Source organism: Rhinoraja longicauda, chromosome 23 (assembly GCF_053455715.1).
Source record: "Rhinoraja longicauda isolate Sanriku21f chromosome 23, sRhiLon1.1, whole genome shotgun sequence".
In the NCBI taxonomy this organism is placed as follows: domain Eukaryota; kingdom Metazoa; phylum Chordata; class Chondrichthyes; order Rajiformes; family Arhynchobatidae; genus Rhinoraja; species Rhinoraja longicauda.
The window spans coordinates 9279831-9300492 of record NC_135975.1 but is presented as its reverse complement, the minus strand read 5'-3'; the positions used below and the strand labels follow the sequence as shown (position 1 = coordinate 9300492).

The following is a 20662-nucleotide window of genomic DNA, read 5'->3' as shown; positions in this document are numbered from 1 at the left end:
GATAAAAATACCAGAGTACAGAATATAGTGTAATTGCATTACAGTTAGCGAGAAATGTTCTCAATGACCAAACAGTAACAGCCTTCTGGGGGAAAAAATCATGCATTCACAAATCTCTAACAAATTTATCCTTAACTCTTTTTTAAACAGGATGAAAGGCTTGAAACATCCTCAACCATTCATAGCTTTACCATCCAACTTTATCAACCAAACAGATAGAGTAACAAAGTTGCTTCTTTTGAATGGGCAATTGGTAATTTCACACACGGAAAATTACGGATTGGACTGGATTACGGCAGGGTGTTCTTGTATAAGATGCCTTTCTAGAAATGCGAGAATCTTTTTCCAGGAATCCTCCTGTGCATCTGCATGGGGTTTAGTTGTTCCTCCCCACAAAACTCTAACTGTAAGAAAAAAAAGGCATTACAAAAACAAGTTCAATATTAGATCGAGGTAGGTATAGTTTCCAAGTCTATATTACTGCTGGAGTCCAACTCTTGCAAAGTTTAGAAAAAATAACCCCTTGTTCATGAGCAAAACAGTTTCCTGAAATCTGGTCCATTCCTGTTCATTCTATCTGCAAAGCAGTAGCTTTCACAAAGCTGCCAAGAAAGCAACCATTTTGAGTGCTCTCCACTCGAATCTATATAATGGTTAATTCTATCCATATTTTTGTACCTTTGAGTTATAATGGTGTGAAGAATTAAACAATAATTAATTCCAAGAATAGATCTTCAGTCTGTCATTAATCAATTAAACCAACCAACCAACCCAATTTTCAAGTATTTCCTAAATGTACCCTGAAGCAACTGACATAGCTCTTTTGGTTGTAAAGAGACGTAGGGATGCTTTCCGAACTGCCAAACTACAAGAAGGAGCTGCTCTAAATTCAAGTTTCTGAACATAATATGGAGGTTTGAAGTATTGTTTTAATCCACGGGAGGCATACAAAGATCTATCCAAATAATGTTGGCACATCTGCAGAATAAAACAAATCACTCAGTTTGTATCCCAGTTTCCTTCCTTGCCTTTCCTCGTCGCCTTTCCACATAAACTTCACAGACACAGGTAAAGTGGTAAGTATTACATTGAAAGAACATTTGTTGATGCTAATAGGGAGAGGCTTGGATGCAGAAGAGAATATCACAAACTTTAACATAAAAGCATACAACACCTTTATCATGAAATTTAATGGACTATGACAATACAAGCAAGCTTATTTTCTTGCCACGCAAACTTGAGATCAGCAATAAATGAGGCTTTGCCAGGGAAGTTCATATACCAGGAACATTTTTTTAAAACATACAGACTTCTCTATACCAGGTGAGAACGAAACATCCAGAAACTATAAAGTGGACGTACATTACTTACACATTTATGAACCATGGATATAAATGTACATTAATTTTCTTTGTACCTTTCAAATTATGATGGAGGGAAGAAGTACATTACACTTTGGAATGTTGTAAATGAAATCTGAAAGGGGCAGGGAGGAATGTTGGCAGAAGATCGACACAAAAACTGGAGGAACTCAGCGGGTCAGACAGCATCTCTGGAGAAAAGGAATAGGTGACGTTTCAGGTCGAGACCCTTTTTCAGTCTTCAGGCTTCACATAATGACACTTGAAAAGTATGCAAAGAAAAATACCCCAAATAACTTGGAATTTTAAATTAACAGGGCTCAATGCTTCTAAATTAACCAAGGGGTGGGTCTAAGACAACTATTTTAAACAAACGGTGGCACAGCGGTAGAGTTGCTGCCTTACAGCGCCAGAGACCCGGCTTCGATCCCGACTACAGGTGCTGTCTGTGTGGAGTGTGTACATTCTCCCCTTGACAGCGTGGGTTTTCTCCGAGATCTTGGGTTTCCTTCCACACTCCAAAGACGTACAGGTTTGTAGGTTAATTGGTTTGGTATAAATGTAAATTGTCCCTAGTGTGTGTAGGATAGTGCTAGTGTACAGGGTGATCACTGGTCGGCACGGATTTGGTGGGCTGAAGGGCCTGTTTCTGCCCTGCATCTCGAAACTAAACCAAACAAAACTGAGCAAAATCAGAGTATGAAAGTAAAACCAGCTAAAGGGACCTGGCAAATTAGATTAACCATTAGTAAATTTAGATGAAAGGCACACATTTAAGGTGAAATTGGATGGGATTTATAAAGAAAACTGATAATGATTAATAAGGAAGGAAAAAAAAGAATATGAGATAAAACAAATACTAGAACACATGACATGGCATCCCTGTGTGGTACCTCAGCTGCACAGAGGCAGAGAGGAAAGCTCTTCAGCGGGTAGTCCATAGAGCTCAGAGGACCATCGGAACACAGCTACCAGCCTTGGAGGGCATCTACAACACACGATGCCTCAGAAAAGCCACCAGCATCCACAAAGACTCTTCACACCCCTGCAACAGTCTGTTTGAACTTTTACCATCGGGCAGACGATACAAGGCCTTCTACGCCCGCACCTCCAGACTCAGGAACAGCTTCATCCCTAGGGCCATAGCTGCTATGAACCGGTCCTGCTGAGCCGGATGGTCACATCGCACAGTGATCCAGCACAGATCGACTTGCACTTTATTCTGTTTTAAAACTGTTACAATTTGTTTCATTGGGTTGTTTAAATGAATACTGACTAGCTAATTAAATTATTGCATCGTATGGGAGGCGCATTCCCAATCTCGTTGTACCCCTGTACAATGACAATAAAGATATATTGTATTGTATTGTATTGTATGGTAGGTTATAAAAATTTTGATAGATATTTAAATAAAGAAAAGTGTAGGATTTTGCTTCAAATAGCACGTCTTGTATATGTTATTGAAGAACCAGAATATGCATACATGGAAAATAATGGATTTGAAGGCAAAAATGCAAGTATGCTTATTAAACATGGAAACTGGCCCTTCAGCCCACGAGGTCCATGCTGACCATCAAACAACCAATAACTCTAATTCAACAGCAATTCCCAGATTTCCATCAACTTCCCCATCTAGACACTCGAGTCAATTGATAGTGATCAATTAATCTACCAACCTACAGGTCTTTGGAATGAGAGGGGAAACTGAAGCACCTGAGAGAAATATGGGGAGTCACAAGGAAACATACAAACACCCATCAGATAGTAACAAAAGTTAGGACTCAATCTGGGTTGCTGGTGTTGCGAGACTACATCTCTATCTGTGTCAATGGTCCATCTTTCAATGATTAGAAATGAAAAAATACACATTCAAATTTATATTCAACTTCATAAGGGATTAGAATGCTCACTGCCGTACAACTTTATATTGTAACACCAAACACATCTTTCATCTAATTATTGCAAATGTGCATCAGGATTAGTGAGATAAAGTGACACTTCAGCTAATGAGCTCACCTGTTTTATTTAATGAATTTATCTTAAGCTTGCTTATCCTGAAATGTGGACTATATGGAGGCTCAATTAGATGTCCAGTCTGAGGATACGAGATTGTTGTGAGTAAGTGATTATTTCCTGCAGCCTTCATCATCTTCCTTAACTGAGAGAAAGAAAAAAATCAATCAGGTTTTAACCTACAAATATTTAGAGTCAAGAACCTCAATCTTACATGCAAGTTGGATAATATGCACTTACCTCATCAGCAGATTCAGCTACAGGGCAGTTTTGATCATCTTCACCACAGATTATCATGAAACGGCATCTGATTTTATCAACCTTTCAATGAAAGACGAGAAATTATATTGTGAATGTTAACAACAGTAGATTGTGCGCACCAAATTATCTAAAGGAAAATGTTGAAGGCATGAACAAGTAGAAATAAATGATCTACAAATATTCAAACAGAAATTTGTCATTATTTTAACTTAGAACATTCCCTACATTAGCCTTATTTTTTTTTTTAATGGAATTTAAACATTTTCAAATACAATTGCTGCACTAAAATGAGGCACATTAGTAGAATAAAATTTATTGACACCACCTCCTCCAAATGGGTCGCATTCTCTTTCAACGTCCATGACTTGCCTGATTTTATGGTAAAACTTGATTTTATAGCAAGTACACATGCAAAATATTTTTTGGCCCATTGCTAACCTATTAGTCCTATAGTTACTGAAATCTTTTACCTGAACGATGGGTTTTGAATAATTCGTGATTGGGAAGCTAATGTGTTTCCATATCATAGCACCATCTTCCGTAAACTTAACTTTCCGTCTGAGACTAGGTGAAAAAACAGAAAAGAGAAAAAGCAGAGTAGTTAAAGAAACACCAAATAATATTTTATTCTGATTGTTAATCCATTAACCCTTTGTTTTTTGTAATTAATATAGGCTTACATAACCCACCAATTCACATTTGTAAACTGTCCAGATTTCATGTTTTCATAAATTCATGATAGGAGCAGAATTAGGCCATGGGGCCCATTAAGTCTACTCCGCCATTCAATCAAGGCTGATCTATCTCTCTCCCCTAACCCTATTCTCCTGCCTTCTCCCCATAACCCCTAACACCTGTACTGATAAAGGATCTATCTATGTCTTCCTTAAAAATATCTAAAAATATCAGCCGCCACAGACTTCTGTGGCAAAGAATTCCACAGATTTACCACCCTCTGACTAAAGAAATTCCTCTTCATCTCCTTCCTAATGGAACGTCCTTTAATTCGGAGGCTGTGACCTCTGGTCCTAGACTCTCCCACTAGTAGAAACATCCTCTCCACATCCACTCTAGATTTGAAATATTTTTTCAGAAGGCAACCATTTCTCCCTGATATTTAAATACACCATACCCACACTATGGGCTTCACCTCGGGAGGGAATACCCATTGAAGAACAACAATTATACATAAAAGGAAAATTCCAAGATATTAGATGAACTTACTCTTCCTCGTCTTCAATTAGATCAGCTTTTCCACCGTGGACATTGTTTAAATGAGTCCCATTGATGCCGATTAAGCATTTTGGCTAAAGAAAAAGTGCAAGAGATGCAATGGGTGATCCATTAACATCAGCAGAAGAATTTGTGTACTTTATAAAAATGAAAACTAGAAGCTGAGAAGGTGAACAATGCCAATTTCCCGTTATCAAAATTTACAGCAGGTTCTTGATCAGCCAGGCAAGTGGGCTCAGGAATGGTTAATGGATTTTAATGCAGATGTGTATGATGTGTTAGGTTTTGGGAAGTCAAACCAATGCAGGACATTCACCGTGAATAGTACGGCCCTGGGTAGTGTTGTAGAGCATAGGAGTACAGGTATATAGCTCCCTGAACGTGGCATCACAGGTAGATAGAGAGGTCAAGAAAGCTTTTGGTACATTGGCCTTCATCAGTCTTGGTACTAAGTATAGAAGTTGGGACATTCTGTTAAAATTGTACTAGACATTGGTGAGGCCACACTTGGCATACTGCAGTATGTTCAGTTTTGTTCACTTTGCTAGAAGAAGGATGTCATTAAGCTGGAAAGAGTGCAGAGAAGATCTACAAGGATGTTGCCAGAACTTGTTGCGTAATAGAGAGAGGTTGGACATCCTAGGACTTTATTCCTTGGAGCTCAGGAGGCCAAGGGGTGATCTTATAGAGATGTATAAAATCATACGGTGAATATATAAGGTGAATGCACAGATACTTTCATTTAAGATAGAGGAATAAAAAATTCTGCCCCTCTCATTTAATGCGAGAGGGACAGAATTTAATATGAACTTGAGGGGCAACTTTTCCACTCAGAGGGTGGTGGTGTTTGGAACGTGCTGCCAAAGGAGGTAGTTGAGACAGATACTATAATAGCATTTAAAAGACACTTGGATGGGTCCATGGATAAGAAAGGTTTAGACGGATATGGGCCAAATGTACACAGTCTTTTCTTCGACTGGATAGCACGTGAACAAAAGCTTTTCACTGTACCCTGGTACACGTGACAATAATAAATTTAGCACCATTTTAAAACATATGGCATTGTGATCACTGTGTCCAAAATACTCTTTCACTGTCTGGGCTCGTTTCTCATGGTCCCTCTTTGAGTGGGACTATTCACATAATGTTTCTGGAATTCTCTTGGATACTCCTAACAAGTTCTGCCCCGACTAAGTCTTTTCTACCGATTAATTCTCAGTCAACATTGGGGAAGTTACAGTCGCCCACTATGACAACCGTGTTGCTTTTGCAACTTTAAATAATCTGTTCCTCCATCTCCCGCTGGCTATTGGAAGACCTATAATATAATCCCATTACAGTGATTACACCTTTCTTATTTTTGAACTCTACCTATATTGCTTCAGTGGACGAACCCTCCAGTAGGTCCTCATTGAGTGCTAACATGACAATCTCCACGGTTAGTAAAGCAATTCCTCCTCCTCTTTTACCTTTCTCATTATCACGTCTGAAACATTGAAACCCTGGAGGTCTTATCCCTCTCATAACCAAGCATTGAAATCAACATACTTCAGCCCATTAGCCTCACTATATTCCTTAACCTCTGCCTGCTTGTCCTTCCTTTGAGACTTACTGGTCATAACCTCTACCTTCCCATTAGTTCTTCCATTTGTTGCCCTTCTGCTCTTGTTCCGACTCCCCTGCCACTCTAGTTTAAACCCTCCCGAGTAGCACTTGCTAAACTCCCTGCTAGGATATTATTTCCCCTTCGGTTCAGCTGCAATCCGTTGCTCTTGTTCAGGTCACCTTTGCCCCTGAAGAAATCCCCAAAATCCAAAAATCTGAATCCATGTCCCTGCCCAACTCCTCAGCCATGCATTCATCTGTCCTATTTCCCTATTTCTACCCTCACTTACACTTGACACTGAAAGTAATGCAGAGGTTATCACCCTGAAGGTCCTACTTTCTAACCTTTCTAACTGGTATTCACTCTACAGGACCTCATCCCCTTTCCCATCCATGTCATTTGTGCCAATCTTCTACAAAGTATCCATGAGATGCAAAACTTAACATTCTTTTTTTGCGAGTAGTTTTCATTGTTGATAAACTTACCTGAATATTTGGGACCTCTGAAGCTATTGTAAATGCAATTGTGAATCCGAGTGAAATCCCTAAAAGGGCAACCCTGCCTTTGGCAACCTTTGGATGGTTATTCAAGGCATCAAAGGCCTCCTGTATGTCAGTGAACAATATATTGCAATAACTTGTTATTTAACAGCAAAATCACCAAATCCAACAATAGTAAACATCAAACACTTAAATTGTCTTTGATCCTGACAGGACAGGACTTCTGCCAAGCTTTGCCTGACTTTGGCACGTTTATACAATGGGTAGAATCAGTTGTGGAGAAGTATTTTACACACCACTTAGCTGCCTGCTTTGAAAGTGCAAAGAAGAACTGTCTCCATCTCCTTGCCAGTGATCAATTATCCAACTTCCAAATGCAAAAGTACTTGAAATATTTAAATTCAATGAAATATTCTTTACCTCGAAGTAAGAAAATTTTAGGTCAAAGACTTCCTTTGACTGTGGAATGTCTTTATGTCCTGTGAATGCCAAGGCGAGCACTGCATATCCTCTGGATGCAAGTAGAGCTGCTCGGTATTCAAAAAGACCTCCTCCACCACCCCACATGTCCAGGATTGCAGGAAATGGTCCAGGGCCTAAAAAATACATCAGGATATGCAGTTCTGAAATTCAGCCCACAGATTGTTCGAATATGGAACATTGTGTACAGCATCCTAATCGTGATTTTAGCACTCACTCAAAGTAAATTTTGTGAAAGACATCCATTTATATCGTACCTATAGACCCTTCAGAAAAACATCCAAACATTTTACATAACTCAGCCTCAGTATGTTCCAAATTACTGGAATGGAGTATAGACTCTACATGGAATACTGTTTACAATTGTCCTCCTATTATTTAGGGAGGAGGTAAATCTATAACACACAATACCATATCAAAGTTGAAAAGAGTAAAGTAATAACATATAATCTATGAGAATATCTTGTGTATCTCCAGATCATGTATTGAAGTATCACATTAAATGTTTTGGGTTATATTGATTTTGGAAAGGAATTAAAAATCGAGTTGGAATCTTCAGGATTTATTTTGGAACATTTTTCTCTTGATTTGAAATTGTATTTTTTAAGCTACATTTTTTTTTATCACAAAGCAATTTAGAAAGCTATTGAAACTTTTGACTTCGGTCAAAACCAAGAACTGATTTGTAACATTCAACAAAGCTTGTTGAGTTGAAAAATCTTCATGCTCAATTTTGGATTTCCATGTGACAGAGAGGGTCAACAAATGGTGGTTTCCCCAGGGATTCACTTTGGAATATAGGAATGACTCTTGTTTGTCGTGTCATTAGAACAATATGACCGTGCTAAGAAAACATACGCAAATATTATTGATTATTGAAGTCATTAAGTTAGGAATCCAAACCCATTAAACAATATCATATCAAAGTTGCATAAAGTAAAACAGAAGATGTACACATTACAATGATAAGGTGTGAAGCCGGAGTCATCAGAAGGAAGGAAGGAAGAATTGGGGGTAGGACACGCAGTGAATTGAAGATTTGGGAAATTGAGAGTGAAGAATGAGGCTTTCTGTAGAGCATTAATTTCAATACATTGGGGATCCTAGGAAGAGGGAGAATGTGTTGCTGGGTCTCTTTGAAGCTGAGAAACAACAAGAGGACATTTTGAAGAACAGTACTACAACAAAATATACCATAATAGAGATCAAGATGACATGAAATCTGTCATCTGAAATATGGGGGGTAATGTAACGCCTGTGAAATTTATTGAAGAGGGAAGTAAATGATATGAAAAACGACTATTTTTATGAAACTCTTGCTCCTTCAAATTCAACTTCCTCCAAAATGTTAACTACCTTGCCCCCTGAGCCCAATTCTCGGCTGCTGCTAATGTTAGTGTTGTCACCTCCAATGTTGTCTCTTTGCCATTAATTTCTTTACTCCTCTCATAAAAACAAACCTTGACATCTCTATCCCACACATTACTAATCCCTCTCCATCTCCGTTTCCTATTTAAAAGATAGTAATACTTAGAATAGCCTTGCTCTGGGAATGCACTGCATTATGAATGACAAGGCTAAAATGCAAGATGCATGATAGTGAGGTAGTACATCAACAACATTACAGAGAGATCCAAAAGGAGAGGTGGTGTGCCCCTGACTCACTAAACAGGTTGAACTTAAGCTTCACTCCGGAGAATAAGTATATCATGTGAACCAATGGTGAGAATAAATTATATTCTCCAAGACATTGCCACTTTGATGGATCATTATCTTCCTCTTAATCGAAGGTATTTATTCACAAAATGCTGGAGTAACTCAGCAGGTCAGGCAGCATCTCTGGAAAGAAGGAATGGGTGACGTTTCGGGTCGAGACCCTTCTTCAGACTGATGTCCCGGGTCCTTTGTCCCGCCCCCCTGACATCAGTCTGAAGAAGGGTCTCGACCCGAAACGTCACCCATTCCTTCTCCCCCGAGATGCTGCCTGACCTGCTGAGTTACTCCAGCATTTTGAGATAATCATTGTTATAAACCAGCATCTGCATTCCTTCCTACACTAAATGTCTTGCTCGGCTTACACCACGAACAGAAACATTTTGGCCATTAATCAAAAATCTGAATACAGGATCTTGCTATACAAGAACTGCTTGGTGCATTTTCCTAAATAACAGTAAACATCCTTCACGTAATTCACTGAATTCAAGCCGCCTCTGTTTTCATGAATACACACCAAAATACCTTTTGGGAAATTTATGGAACAGGTAGGGACAAGAAAGAAAATGACATCAAAGCGATTGAGAATAATAAACTCCACGAGGCACACTAAATGAAAGGAAATAAAGACAAACGGTGGAATATTTTTGTCCTGTCCATTACCTGGTGGAAAGAATAGTGTTCCAACAACACGGCCCTCTCTGAACTCTAACCTGGCGGTGCCTGGGGCCATATAAAAGCATTCCAATACAACTGATGCCAGAACTACATCCATGTCAAAATTACTGGAAATCCACCCATCATGTACTGAAACAGTTACTGTAAGCGGGGTGGTCATATCCTTCTTCCGTAAATTGGAAAATTTAAGACATAAAACCTGTACCCAAACGGGGAGAAGGGGGAGCGAGGTAGATGGTACTAAAGTGGGTGGTATCATCGATAGCAAAGAAGATCATTAAAAATTACATCAGGATTTTGATCAATTAGGCAAGTGGGCTGAGGAATAGATAACAAAGTTTAATGCAGATAGTGGTGTTGCATTTTGGAAGTTAAACCAGGGCAGGACCATCGCAGTTAAATTCAGGGCCCTGGGGAGCATTGCAGATCAGAGGGACCTAGGAGTGCAAGTACAGTACATAGTTCCTTGAAAGTGGCCTCACAGGTAGAGAGGATGGCCAAGAAGGCTTTTGGTGCAAGGGTCATCAGTCAGTTTACCAAGTACAGAAGTTGAGATGTTATGTTACAGTTGTACACCCTGCATTAGGAAGGATGTTTTTAAGATGGAAAGAATGCAGAGAAGATTTACGAGGATGTCGCCAGGGCTTGATAGCCTGAGCTATAGGGAGAGGTTGGACAAGCTTGGACTAATGTAGATGGGGCATAATGGTCGGCATGGTCAAGTTGGACCAAAGGGGCTGGTTCCGTCCTGTATGATTTTATGCCATTAAAAATGATGCATTAAATGCTTTCCCCATCACAATCTCCCCATTCTAAGAGTGGATTCAGAAAATGAAGTAACAGCCTACAAGACTACAAAACATTTAAAAAATATTATAGAAAAATAATTATAATTTACATGTCCATTATTTTTTCTTTAAAAATTGTACCTCATTTCTTGACGATTATCAGGTGCAAGCTTCATGCTCCAAATTAAGCCCAATGGCTCCTGGCCAGTGTAGGTGCCTCCCAATGAGTTATCATGGATGACTGCCAAAAATAACATCAAAAACTTACTAAAGGCTTTTACTTGTCACATTTCCATCCAGATGAAAAGTTTGATACTGATTGTGATTTAATAATGTTTTTTTTCCAAAGACAAGCTATATTACAAAGTTTAAAAATAGGATTAAATGTTCATTTCCAAATTGATTTGGAAGCAGATGATATCAAATGAAAACATTTGTTTTCCCTCCCATCACCTTATTGCACCATAAAAATCACAAGACAAGCTACTTTGCTTGTCTGTAGTGTTTTAGCCATTTACTGATACACTGAGAAGGCACACCAGGCTGATCATGACAAAGCTTATCTATTTAGTTGCATAACTGTTGCATAGTATTGGTAAAATAAGAATTATAATGAAAGATATAGTTCTTTCACTGCAACACTCCATCTGCCTCGTCTCTGTCCATTTTACCAAATCTTTAAATTATACTCAATGCAACAGTATTCTCTCCCAATATAGAAAATAAAATCTCACTGGAACTTCACTGTAGACAAATATTGAATCATGCTTCTCAGAAGGTTACATAAAGTGACATCTATATACTAAAACTCTTGTTTGTTTCTGAACTACAGCCAAAATGGTACACGATAGCGTGACAATTTTAGGCCCACCTTACTCACTTTGGTGCTAATGGAAGAAGTTTCATTGAAATCGGAGTTATATTTTTTAAGTTATTCACATTTTAAAGTTTAAATCTATCTCCTAGGGAGGGAGGGGAAGGGAGGGAGGGAGGGAGGGAGGAGGGAGGATTAGGGGGGTTGAGGGGGATGGAGTGGGAGGAGGGGAAGGGGGGAGTGGGAGGGGAAGGGGAGGGAGGGAGGAGGAGGGAGGGGGGGGAGTGCGGGAGGAGAGGGTGCTGCACCAATGCAGGAGAGGCTTGGGCCCAACGGGTCCACTTGGTCTAGTTTGCTATAGAACAATCAGTGGAAATAATTGGGTTATTACCTCTGGTTGTGCATGGTGATCACACGACACTGCCGATACAGCTCGGAAACAGGCCCTTCGACCCATCGAGTCCGTGCCGACCAGTGATACCCGCACACTAACACTATCCTGCACACACTAGGGACAATTTACAGTTACACAAAGCCAATTAACCTACAAACCTGTGCATCTTTGGAATGTGGGAGGAAACCGGAGCACCCGAAGAAAACCCACGCAGGTCAAGGAGAGAACGTACAAACTCCATACGTACAGCTTGTACGTACAACTCTGTACAGCTTGAGCTGCCTCAAACTATATATAAAGTAGATACGATGCCTCCTTAAGTGTTTTTAAAACTTATTTGATCTGCCTTCTGAGAATAGATTGATCACTTGCCAGCTCTGATAAAACCAGGGGGATTTAGGAAAATATTATTTATTCTCTCTCTCAAAATATCTGTCTTGAACATAGCATTGTCCCCCAAGTATTAGCAATACAAAGTTCCTCAGAAAAGGGTAAAAGGTGAATGGTGTCATTTAACTGTACGAACCTGGGACGATCCCCTCCGAATCACTGATGTAATGGGCATATGCCATCCACCTATCGTCATCCTCAGACAGAAGCTGTGAGTGCAATGTAACCCGCTGGTCTGGAACTAAATGTCCAATCTCAAGCTTGACTGGTTCATCCACAAGCCCCCTTGTTGGCTCATTTTTGATTATCGGTGCCACACTGGGACGAGTATTCATTGCTCTACCTAAATTTAAAGAACAAATATCCATGGCAATATCCATATAAAAGAGCAATAGTTCCTTTACACATGCACAATATAGATTTTTAAATCAGCAATTGAAAACAATTTAACATTAAAACCATAGACCATTAGACCATAGAGTCTAAATTAGACAATAGACAATAGACAATAGGTGCAGGAGTAGGCCATTCGGCTCTTTGAGCCAGCACCACCATTCAATGTGATCATGGCTGATCATTCTCAATCAGTACCCCGTTCCTGCCTTCTCCCCATACCCCCTGACTCCGCTATCCTTAAGAGCTCTATCTGGCTCTCTCTTGAATGCATTCAGAGAATTGGCCTCCACTGCCTTCTGAGGCAGAGAATTCCACAGATTCACAACTCTCTGACTGAAAAAGTTTTTCCTCATCTCCGTTCTCCGTATTAATAGCATAATTACAAACAATAAGCTAGTCTGCAACACCTTGCATTTATGTAGTGCCTTTTACCACCTGACAGCTGCCATCCAACCTTCTCAAGTGCTTTGAAGTGGGAGTGAAACATGGGCGGCATGGTGGCACAGCGGTAGACTTGCTGCATTAGAGCCGAGAGACCCGGGTTCGATCCTGACTTCGGTTCTGTCTGTACAGAGTTTGTACTATCTCCCCATGACCGCGTGGATTTTCCACGGGTGCTTCATTTCCGCCCACATTCCACAGACGTGCAGGTTTGCAGGCTGATAGGCTTTCAGATTGTAAATTGTCTCCAGTACATGGAATAGTGCTACTGTACAGGAATCACTGGTCGGCATGGACTCGGTGGGCCGAAGGGCCTGTTTCCGTGCTGTATCTCTAAACTAAACTAAACATTTTAAAAAGCAGCTCCTATCTCTTCTTTGGTAATGTTAAAAGTCCAAGTCTATAATTCCACCAAACTGGAATTCCGATAATTTGTTTAGTCAGACCAGTGCATCCTCCAAAATAATTGTCAAGCAGACTACAAATTAAAAAATTAAGAAATCTATTATTTTCCATAAGAACGAAAAGATGCAAGTTCATACTGTGCATTACTGTACCTGAAGTGAGCGATCTTCCAATGGATGGCTTCATTTTATAGAAATTACCAGAAAAGATGCTTCTCACCAATCGCCGCATCCAAAAATATTTCATTATCAAGTGAAGCAAAGAGTATTGTGACAACGAAAATATACCGAATTAGTCAAATAATGTTATGATTAAAATTAAATACTCCTTCTTGAGATATGTTTACTTTCGACAAGTGACATACTGCATCGTTTATAATCTGAAAATATTACATGATCTAAGTGCATGAATTTGTGGCAAAATATTTAACACATGAAGAATCTTCTGGATTATATTTTAAACAGAACTACTGAGGCAAACAGTTTTTTTCTACTGGCATTGTTTCAATAAGTGCCAATATTCTGATGGGAAGGAAATATTTTGCGAGTCTTTTCCACACGGGACAGACGGGGCTAGGATTGCAAAGCCGGGTATTGTCTGTGCGGAGTTTGTACGTTCTCTCCGTGGGTTTTCTCCGAGATCTTCGGTTTCCTCCCACGCTCCAAGAACGTACTGGTTTCTAGGTTAATTGGCTTGGTATAAGTGTAAATTGTCCCTAATGTGTAGGATAGTGTTAGTGTGCAGGGATCGCAGGTCGGCGCGGACTTGGTGGGCCGAAGGGCCTGTTTCCACGCTGTATCTCTGGACTAAACTAAAGTTCCAAGGAAAGGTGATGGATTGGGGGGAAAAAGGGCATGTGTGTAAGAAGGTGGAATTAAATGTCAGAAATGTCAATTGGAGCTGACTGATAAAGGGTGGCAAAAGCTTGTTAATTGATCTTAAGTATGTTAGAAAAAGGTTGAATCAGAAGAGAAGAGGAGAAATATTTTGAAATATGAGATAGAAAACACTAAGGCTGCCAAGTATATGAAATGAAAGAGAATGCTGGAATTAGCAGGTTAGGCAGCATCTGTGTTGAGAAAGTGTATTGAATTAATGTTGAAGGTTGATAACTGTTAATCAGAACTGACCTAAACTGTTTTCTAAAATTGTTCAATTCAATGTTGACTCCCGAAAACTATAATGTATCTTGTTGAGAGATGTTATTTTGCAGCTTACACTGGATTTCACAGGAATAGTGCAAAAGACCAAAGTGTTTAGGGCAAGAGTGGAATGGAGAATTACAAAAACAGGTAATTAAAAGCTCAGGATCATCTCTGCAGACTGAAATAGGGCGTACAACAAAATAATCATCCAAATTATGTTGGTTTCTGCTCTGCAGAGGAGACTGTATCACCAGCCTGAATGGAGCATGTTAAACTGGATGGAAGAGGAAAACTGAGAAGGTACAATTATGTGGAAACAAGGAACTACAGATGCCGGTTTATACACAAGAGGACACAAAGTTCTGGAGTAACTCAGCAGGTCAAGCAGCATCTCTGAAAAACATGGATAGGTGACATTTCGGGTTGAGACCCTTCTTCAGACTGATTATGCCTGGATGATGGGAAGGTGCAATCTTGTTCCTGGATGATGGAAGAGGTGCTACAAGAAAGGTGCATATGGAAGAGTAAACCAGGGAGATGCAGAAGGAATGTTCCCTCTGGAATGATGAAAAGGTAATGATAGTTTCACAAAATGCTGGAGTAACTCAGCAGGTCAGGCAGCACCTCTGGAGAGAAGGAATGAGTGACGTTTCGGGTCGAGACCCTTCTTCAGACTGATGTCGGGGGGGGACAAAGAAAGGATATAGGTGGAGACAGGAAGACAGTGGGAGAATTGGGAAGGGGGAGGAGAAGAGAGGGACAGAGGAACTATCTAAAGTTAGAGAAGTCAATGTTCATACCACTGGGCTGTAACCTGCCCAAGCGAAATATGAGGTGCTGTTCCTCCAATTTGCGGTGGGCCTCATTATGACACTGGAGGAGGCCCATGACAGAAAGATCAGACTGAGAGTGGGAGGGGGAGTTGAAATGCTCAGCCACCAGGAGATCAGGTTGGTTAAGGCGGACTGAGCGAAGGTGTTGAGCGAAACGATTGCCGAGCCTGCGTTTGGCCTCACCGATGTAGAGAAGTTGACATCTGGAACAGCGGATACAATAGATGAGGTTGGAGGAGGTGCAGGTGAACCTTTGTCTCATCTGGAAAGACTGTTTGGGTCCTTGGATGGAGTCGAGGGGGGAGGTAAAGGGACAGATGTTGCATCTCCTGCGGTTGCAGGGGAAAGTGCCTGGGGAGGGGCTGGTTTGGGTAGGAAGGGACGAGTGGACCAGGGAGTTACAGAGGGAACGGTCTCTGCGGAACGCAGAAAGGGGAGGTGATGGGAAGATGTGGCCAGTAGTGGGGTCCCGTTGGAGGTGATGGAAATGTTGGAGGATAATTTGTTGGATACGCTGGCTGATGGGGTGGAAGGTGAGAACCTCATCTACTGCTCCTTTACATTGGCCATCATTTGGCAGAACACTTGCGCTCGGTCTGCCAAAGCCTTCTTGATCTCCTGGCTGCTAACAATTTAACTCTTCTTCCCATTCCCATGCAGATCTTTCTGTTCTGGGCCTCCTCCATTACCATAGTGAGGCTACATGCAAACTGGAGGAACCGCACCTCCTATTCCACTTGGGTAGCTTACAACCTAATGGTATGAATGTCGAATTTTCCAATTTTAGTTAACTTTAAATCCGTCACTCCCTTCCCAATGCACCACCTGCACTCACACACATATCTCCCTTCCACCTATATTCCTTCCTCTAGCTTCACAATTATTCTATCCTTATTTCACAAGGATTTTGTCTTTTCATCTCTGGCTTTTGTCCAACTACCTACATATCGAAAAACCAGCCTCACCTGTATCCACCCATCACTTGCCAGGCTTTGTCCTGCCCTTCCTCCCTTCCAGCATTTTCTTCCCCCCCCCCCCATCAGTTTGTAGAAGGATCCTGACCCGAAACATTATTTATCCATGTTTTCCAGAGCTGCTGCCTGACACTGAATTACCCCAGCAATTTTATCTCTTTCTTGGGGTGTAAACTACCCAAGCGAAATATGAGGTGCTGTTCCTCCAATTTGCGCTGGGCCTCACTCTGACAATGGAGGAGGCCCAGGATAGAAAGTTCAGATTGGCAATGGGAGGGGGAGTTGAAGTGCTGAGCCACCGGGAGATCAGGTTGGTTGAGACGGAGGTTGAGCGAAACGATCGCTGAGCCTGCGCTTGGTCTCGCCAATGTAGAGAAGTTGAAATCTGGAACAGCGGATACAATAGATAAGGTTCTGGGCCTCCTCCATTGGCAGAGTGAGGCATACTAGCGCAAACTGGAGGAACAGCACCTCATATTTTGCTTGGGCAATTTACACCACAACGGTATGAACATTGACTTCTCTAACTTCTGGTAGTCCCTGCTTCCCCTCTCTATCCCCTCCCCTTCCCAGTTCTCCCACTAGTCTTCCTGTCTCTGACTACACCCTATCTTTGTCCCACTCCCTTCCCTGACATCAGTCTGAAGAAGGGTCTCGACACGAAACGTCACCCATTCCTTCTCTCCCGAGATGCTGCCTGACCCGCTGAGTTACTCCAGCATTTTGTGTCTACACTGGATGAACACTGTGATGTTGCATCAGTTTCCAACTCAGTGGGTTCCTGTACTTTCCAAAGCAGATTTACCTAATGCTGACTTTGGTTGCCTCTACTCAAGCACAGATCAATGTGAAAACCTAATTAACTGTCTTAAACCCATTGAAGTACATATTTATCCTGATGGATGCTATCCACATGTCAGGTGATAATGCATCCTCACTTTGAAGAATTATCATTTTTATTATCCATCTGTTGCATATCTTCTGCGGGAGATTAAAGATATCACATAGAATGTTGAACATTTTGATTCAATACATATTCATTTTTTACTTTTGCTTCACATTTAGCCCAGGTAAGTGATGTTGTATGCAGTATGTTGTATGATGTTGCATGACTGAGATATCTTCTGTCCTTAGTTACCTGCAAGAGCACAATTTCTGATTATATCCAAGACTTCAGTGGTCTCAGTGGTTCGATTGTAATCATGCATTGTCTTTCTGCTGACTAGTTAGCATGCAACAAAAGATTTTCTATACCTCGGTACACCTGACAATAAACTAAACTAAACTAAATTAAACTAAACTATTTTTGGCCTTCTCTCCTCACCTCATTTGCACTGCAAGAGTAGTTTGGAAGTTAAATTAGCCATCCACCATTTAGTTTATTGTATACATGTAAAAGCTGATTGTGGAAACAGACTACTTTGCTTAAATTTGCGTTTTAAGGTACTGGATTTAACTTTCAAAACTGTTTTATTGTTTTTGCCCTTTCATGCTTCTGTGCAGCTGATAGCACTTGGTAATTCACAGAACCAGCATTTTAATGAAGCTTGTCTAGTTTTGGGGAATTCTGGAGCTTTTACATGGCAGTTTCAAGCTTATTTTGCTGCCAGTTGGAATTATTGTCATTGCTTCAGAAATTGTGGCTACAGAACATGGAGCAATCCATCACAGGGGCAGGCCCTTCACCCCACAATGTCCATGGTAAACATGATGCCAAGTCTCCTTAGCCTGCAAGCACACATCTCTCCATTCCCTGCATGTCCATGTGCCAATCGTAAAGCCTCTTAAATGCCATTAATAGATCTACCTGATTACATTTTCAATTCCAGTTTACATATATAATAATAATAATAATAATAATGCATTACATTTATATAGCGCTTTTCAAACACTCAAAGACGCTTTACAGGGATTTCTAGAACATAGAGAAGTGAATAAATAGATAAATAAGTAAACAAACAGAAAAAGGAGACAGAAGGTGAGGTGACCTTCAGTGGTTGAAGGCAGTGCTGAACAGGTGAGACTTCAGTGATGTTTTGAATGTGGTGAGTGAGGAGGAGTCTCTGACGGTTTGGGGTAGTGAGTTCCATAGGGTGGGAGCAGCGATGGAGAAAGCCTTGTCCCCCCAGGATCTGAGTTAGATACAAAATCTGCTTGCCTTGTCTCCTTCCTCACTAAAGAACAACATGGTGGAATATCACAAAACTATGTATAATTGTGGACAGTGATAATTCTGCTGTTGTTGTTTTGTTTAAAGAACTCTGGCATTTTCACAACTTTAAAAGCTTAGTCTGTACCGCACGTAAACTTTCCCCAATCAACTAGTTGAATGTTGTACCTTGTTCCATCACAGATACACAAGGAAACGATAATATTGGAACTTCCAGGCATCAGTGATGGGGTAAATGAATTTAAAAGAGGAAGCCTGATTTTCCAATAATACAAGCCTAATAAACTGGCATAAAAACAAGTAAAAGTGAGATTTCAAAGGGTAAATTCAATGGCCCACATAAGCAGATTAAAAATGAATGCTGGAGATTCCGGGCTTTATGGCTACCACTTTGCGGACTGATCTTACTGCCAGCATCTATAATCTAATATTGGGCTGCATCTCTTAGACAATAGACAATAGGTGCAGGAGTAGGCCATTCGGCCCTTTGAGCCAGACTAGTCTCCCTGATCCTGCCACCGAAAAACATCCCCACAGCATGATACTGCCACCACCATGCTTCACCATAGGTATGGTATTGGCCATGTGATAAGCAGTGCCGCTTGGCATTCAGGCCAAAGAGTTCAATCTTGGTTTCATCAGACCAGATAATCATGTTTCTCATGATCTGAGAGTCCTTTAAGTGCCTTTTGGCAAACTCCAAGCAGGCTGTCATGTGCTTTTTACTGAGGAGTGGCTTCCGTCTGGCCACTCTACCATAAAGGCCTGATTGGTGGAGTGCTGCAGATATAGTTGTCCTTCTGGAAGGTTCTCCCATCTTCACAGAGGAACTCTGGAGCTCTGTCAGAGAGACCATCGGGTTCTTGGTCACCTCCCTGACCAAGGTCCTTCTCCCCCGATTGTTCAGTTTGGCCGGGCGGCCAGCTCTATGAAGAGTCCTGGTGGTTCCAAAGTTCTTCCATTGAAGTATGACGGGGGCCACTGTGCTCTTCAGGACCTGCAATGCTCCAGAAATTATTTTATACTCTTCCACAGATCTGTGTCTCAACACAATCCTGTCTCGGAGGTCTACGGACAATTCCTTTGTCTTCATAGCTTGGTTTTTGCTCTGACATGCACTGTCAACTGTGGGACCTTATGTAGACAGGTGTGTGCCTTTCCAAATCATGTCCAATCAATTTAATTTACTACTGGTGGACTCCAATCAAGTTGTAGAAACATCTCAAGGATAATCAATGGAAACAGGATGAACATTAGCTCAATTTTGAGTGTCATAGCAAAGGGTCTGAATACTTATGTAAATGTGATATTTCAGTTATTTCTTTTTAATTACTTTGCAAGAATTTCGAAACACCTGTTTTCCCTTCTTCATTCTGGGGTATTGTGTGTAGATTGATGATAAAAAAAATTAAATCCATTTTAAAATAAGGCTGTAACGTAACAAAATGTGGAAAAAGTGAAGGGGTCTGAATACTTCCTGAATGCACTGTATAACATGGTGCCCAGAACTGAAAACAATACTCTAATGTGGCCTCACCAATGTCTTATACAACTACAACATGATCTCCCTACTTCTATACTCAGTGGTTAACGAGGTTAAGATCACCAAATGCACCTTCAAAAATACATCTTATCAGCTTCATCATTAGCCTCCATGTTCCTTCAGGTACCTCAGTCTTGTCAACATTATCTAAATGTTGACAATATGAGTCAGGCCACAGAGTTCAAGTTGATAGGTTCACCACATCTTTACATTCAAACCTGTTGTACACTTTGCAGCCACACCTCCCAGAGTTCAACTTAAATGAAATTAACTATGTAATGTAAAAAAAAATCCTAGTCCATTTTAAAACTCAAAATGCATTTCAATCTATTTATTTATCCTACATTTAGAGGGGACATTTCCTGTTTTAAAAATAGGATATAAATGCAACTTTGTTAAGGCAAGTATTATCTTGTCACAAATTGTACGTAAAGAGAGCAAGATTGGAGTTACAAGCAAACATGGAGCAGCTAACAACTCATTCTTGTTGAAGGACAAACAAAGTGAATGTTATAATGCATGAG

General features: G+C 40.7%; 1 protein-coding gene across 1 annotated transcript; it reads right to left on the bottom strand.

Moving 5' to 3' along the window:
- Window positions 1-273: 273 nt before the first annotated feature.
- Window positions 274-13719, bottom strand: LOC144604757 (bile acid-CoA:amino acid N-acyltransferase-like). The gene is made up of 11 exons (XM_078419388.1): window positions 13626-13719; window positions 12368-12574; window positions 10770-10874; window positions 9831-10016; window positions 7395-7570; window positions 6960-7079; window positions 4860-4942; window positions 4106-4199; window positions 3615-3695; window positions 3378-3519; window positions 274-404 (listed from the first exon to the last, which is right to left on the bottom strand). The coding sequence occupies exons 1-11, from the start codon at window positions 13717-13719 to the stop codon at window positions 274-276; spliced, it is 1419 nt and encodes a 472-aa protein (XP_078275514.1).
- Window positions 13720-20662: the final 6943 nt, after the last annotated feature.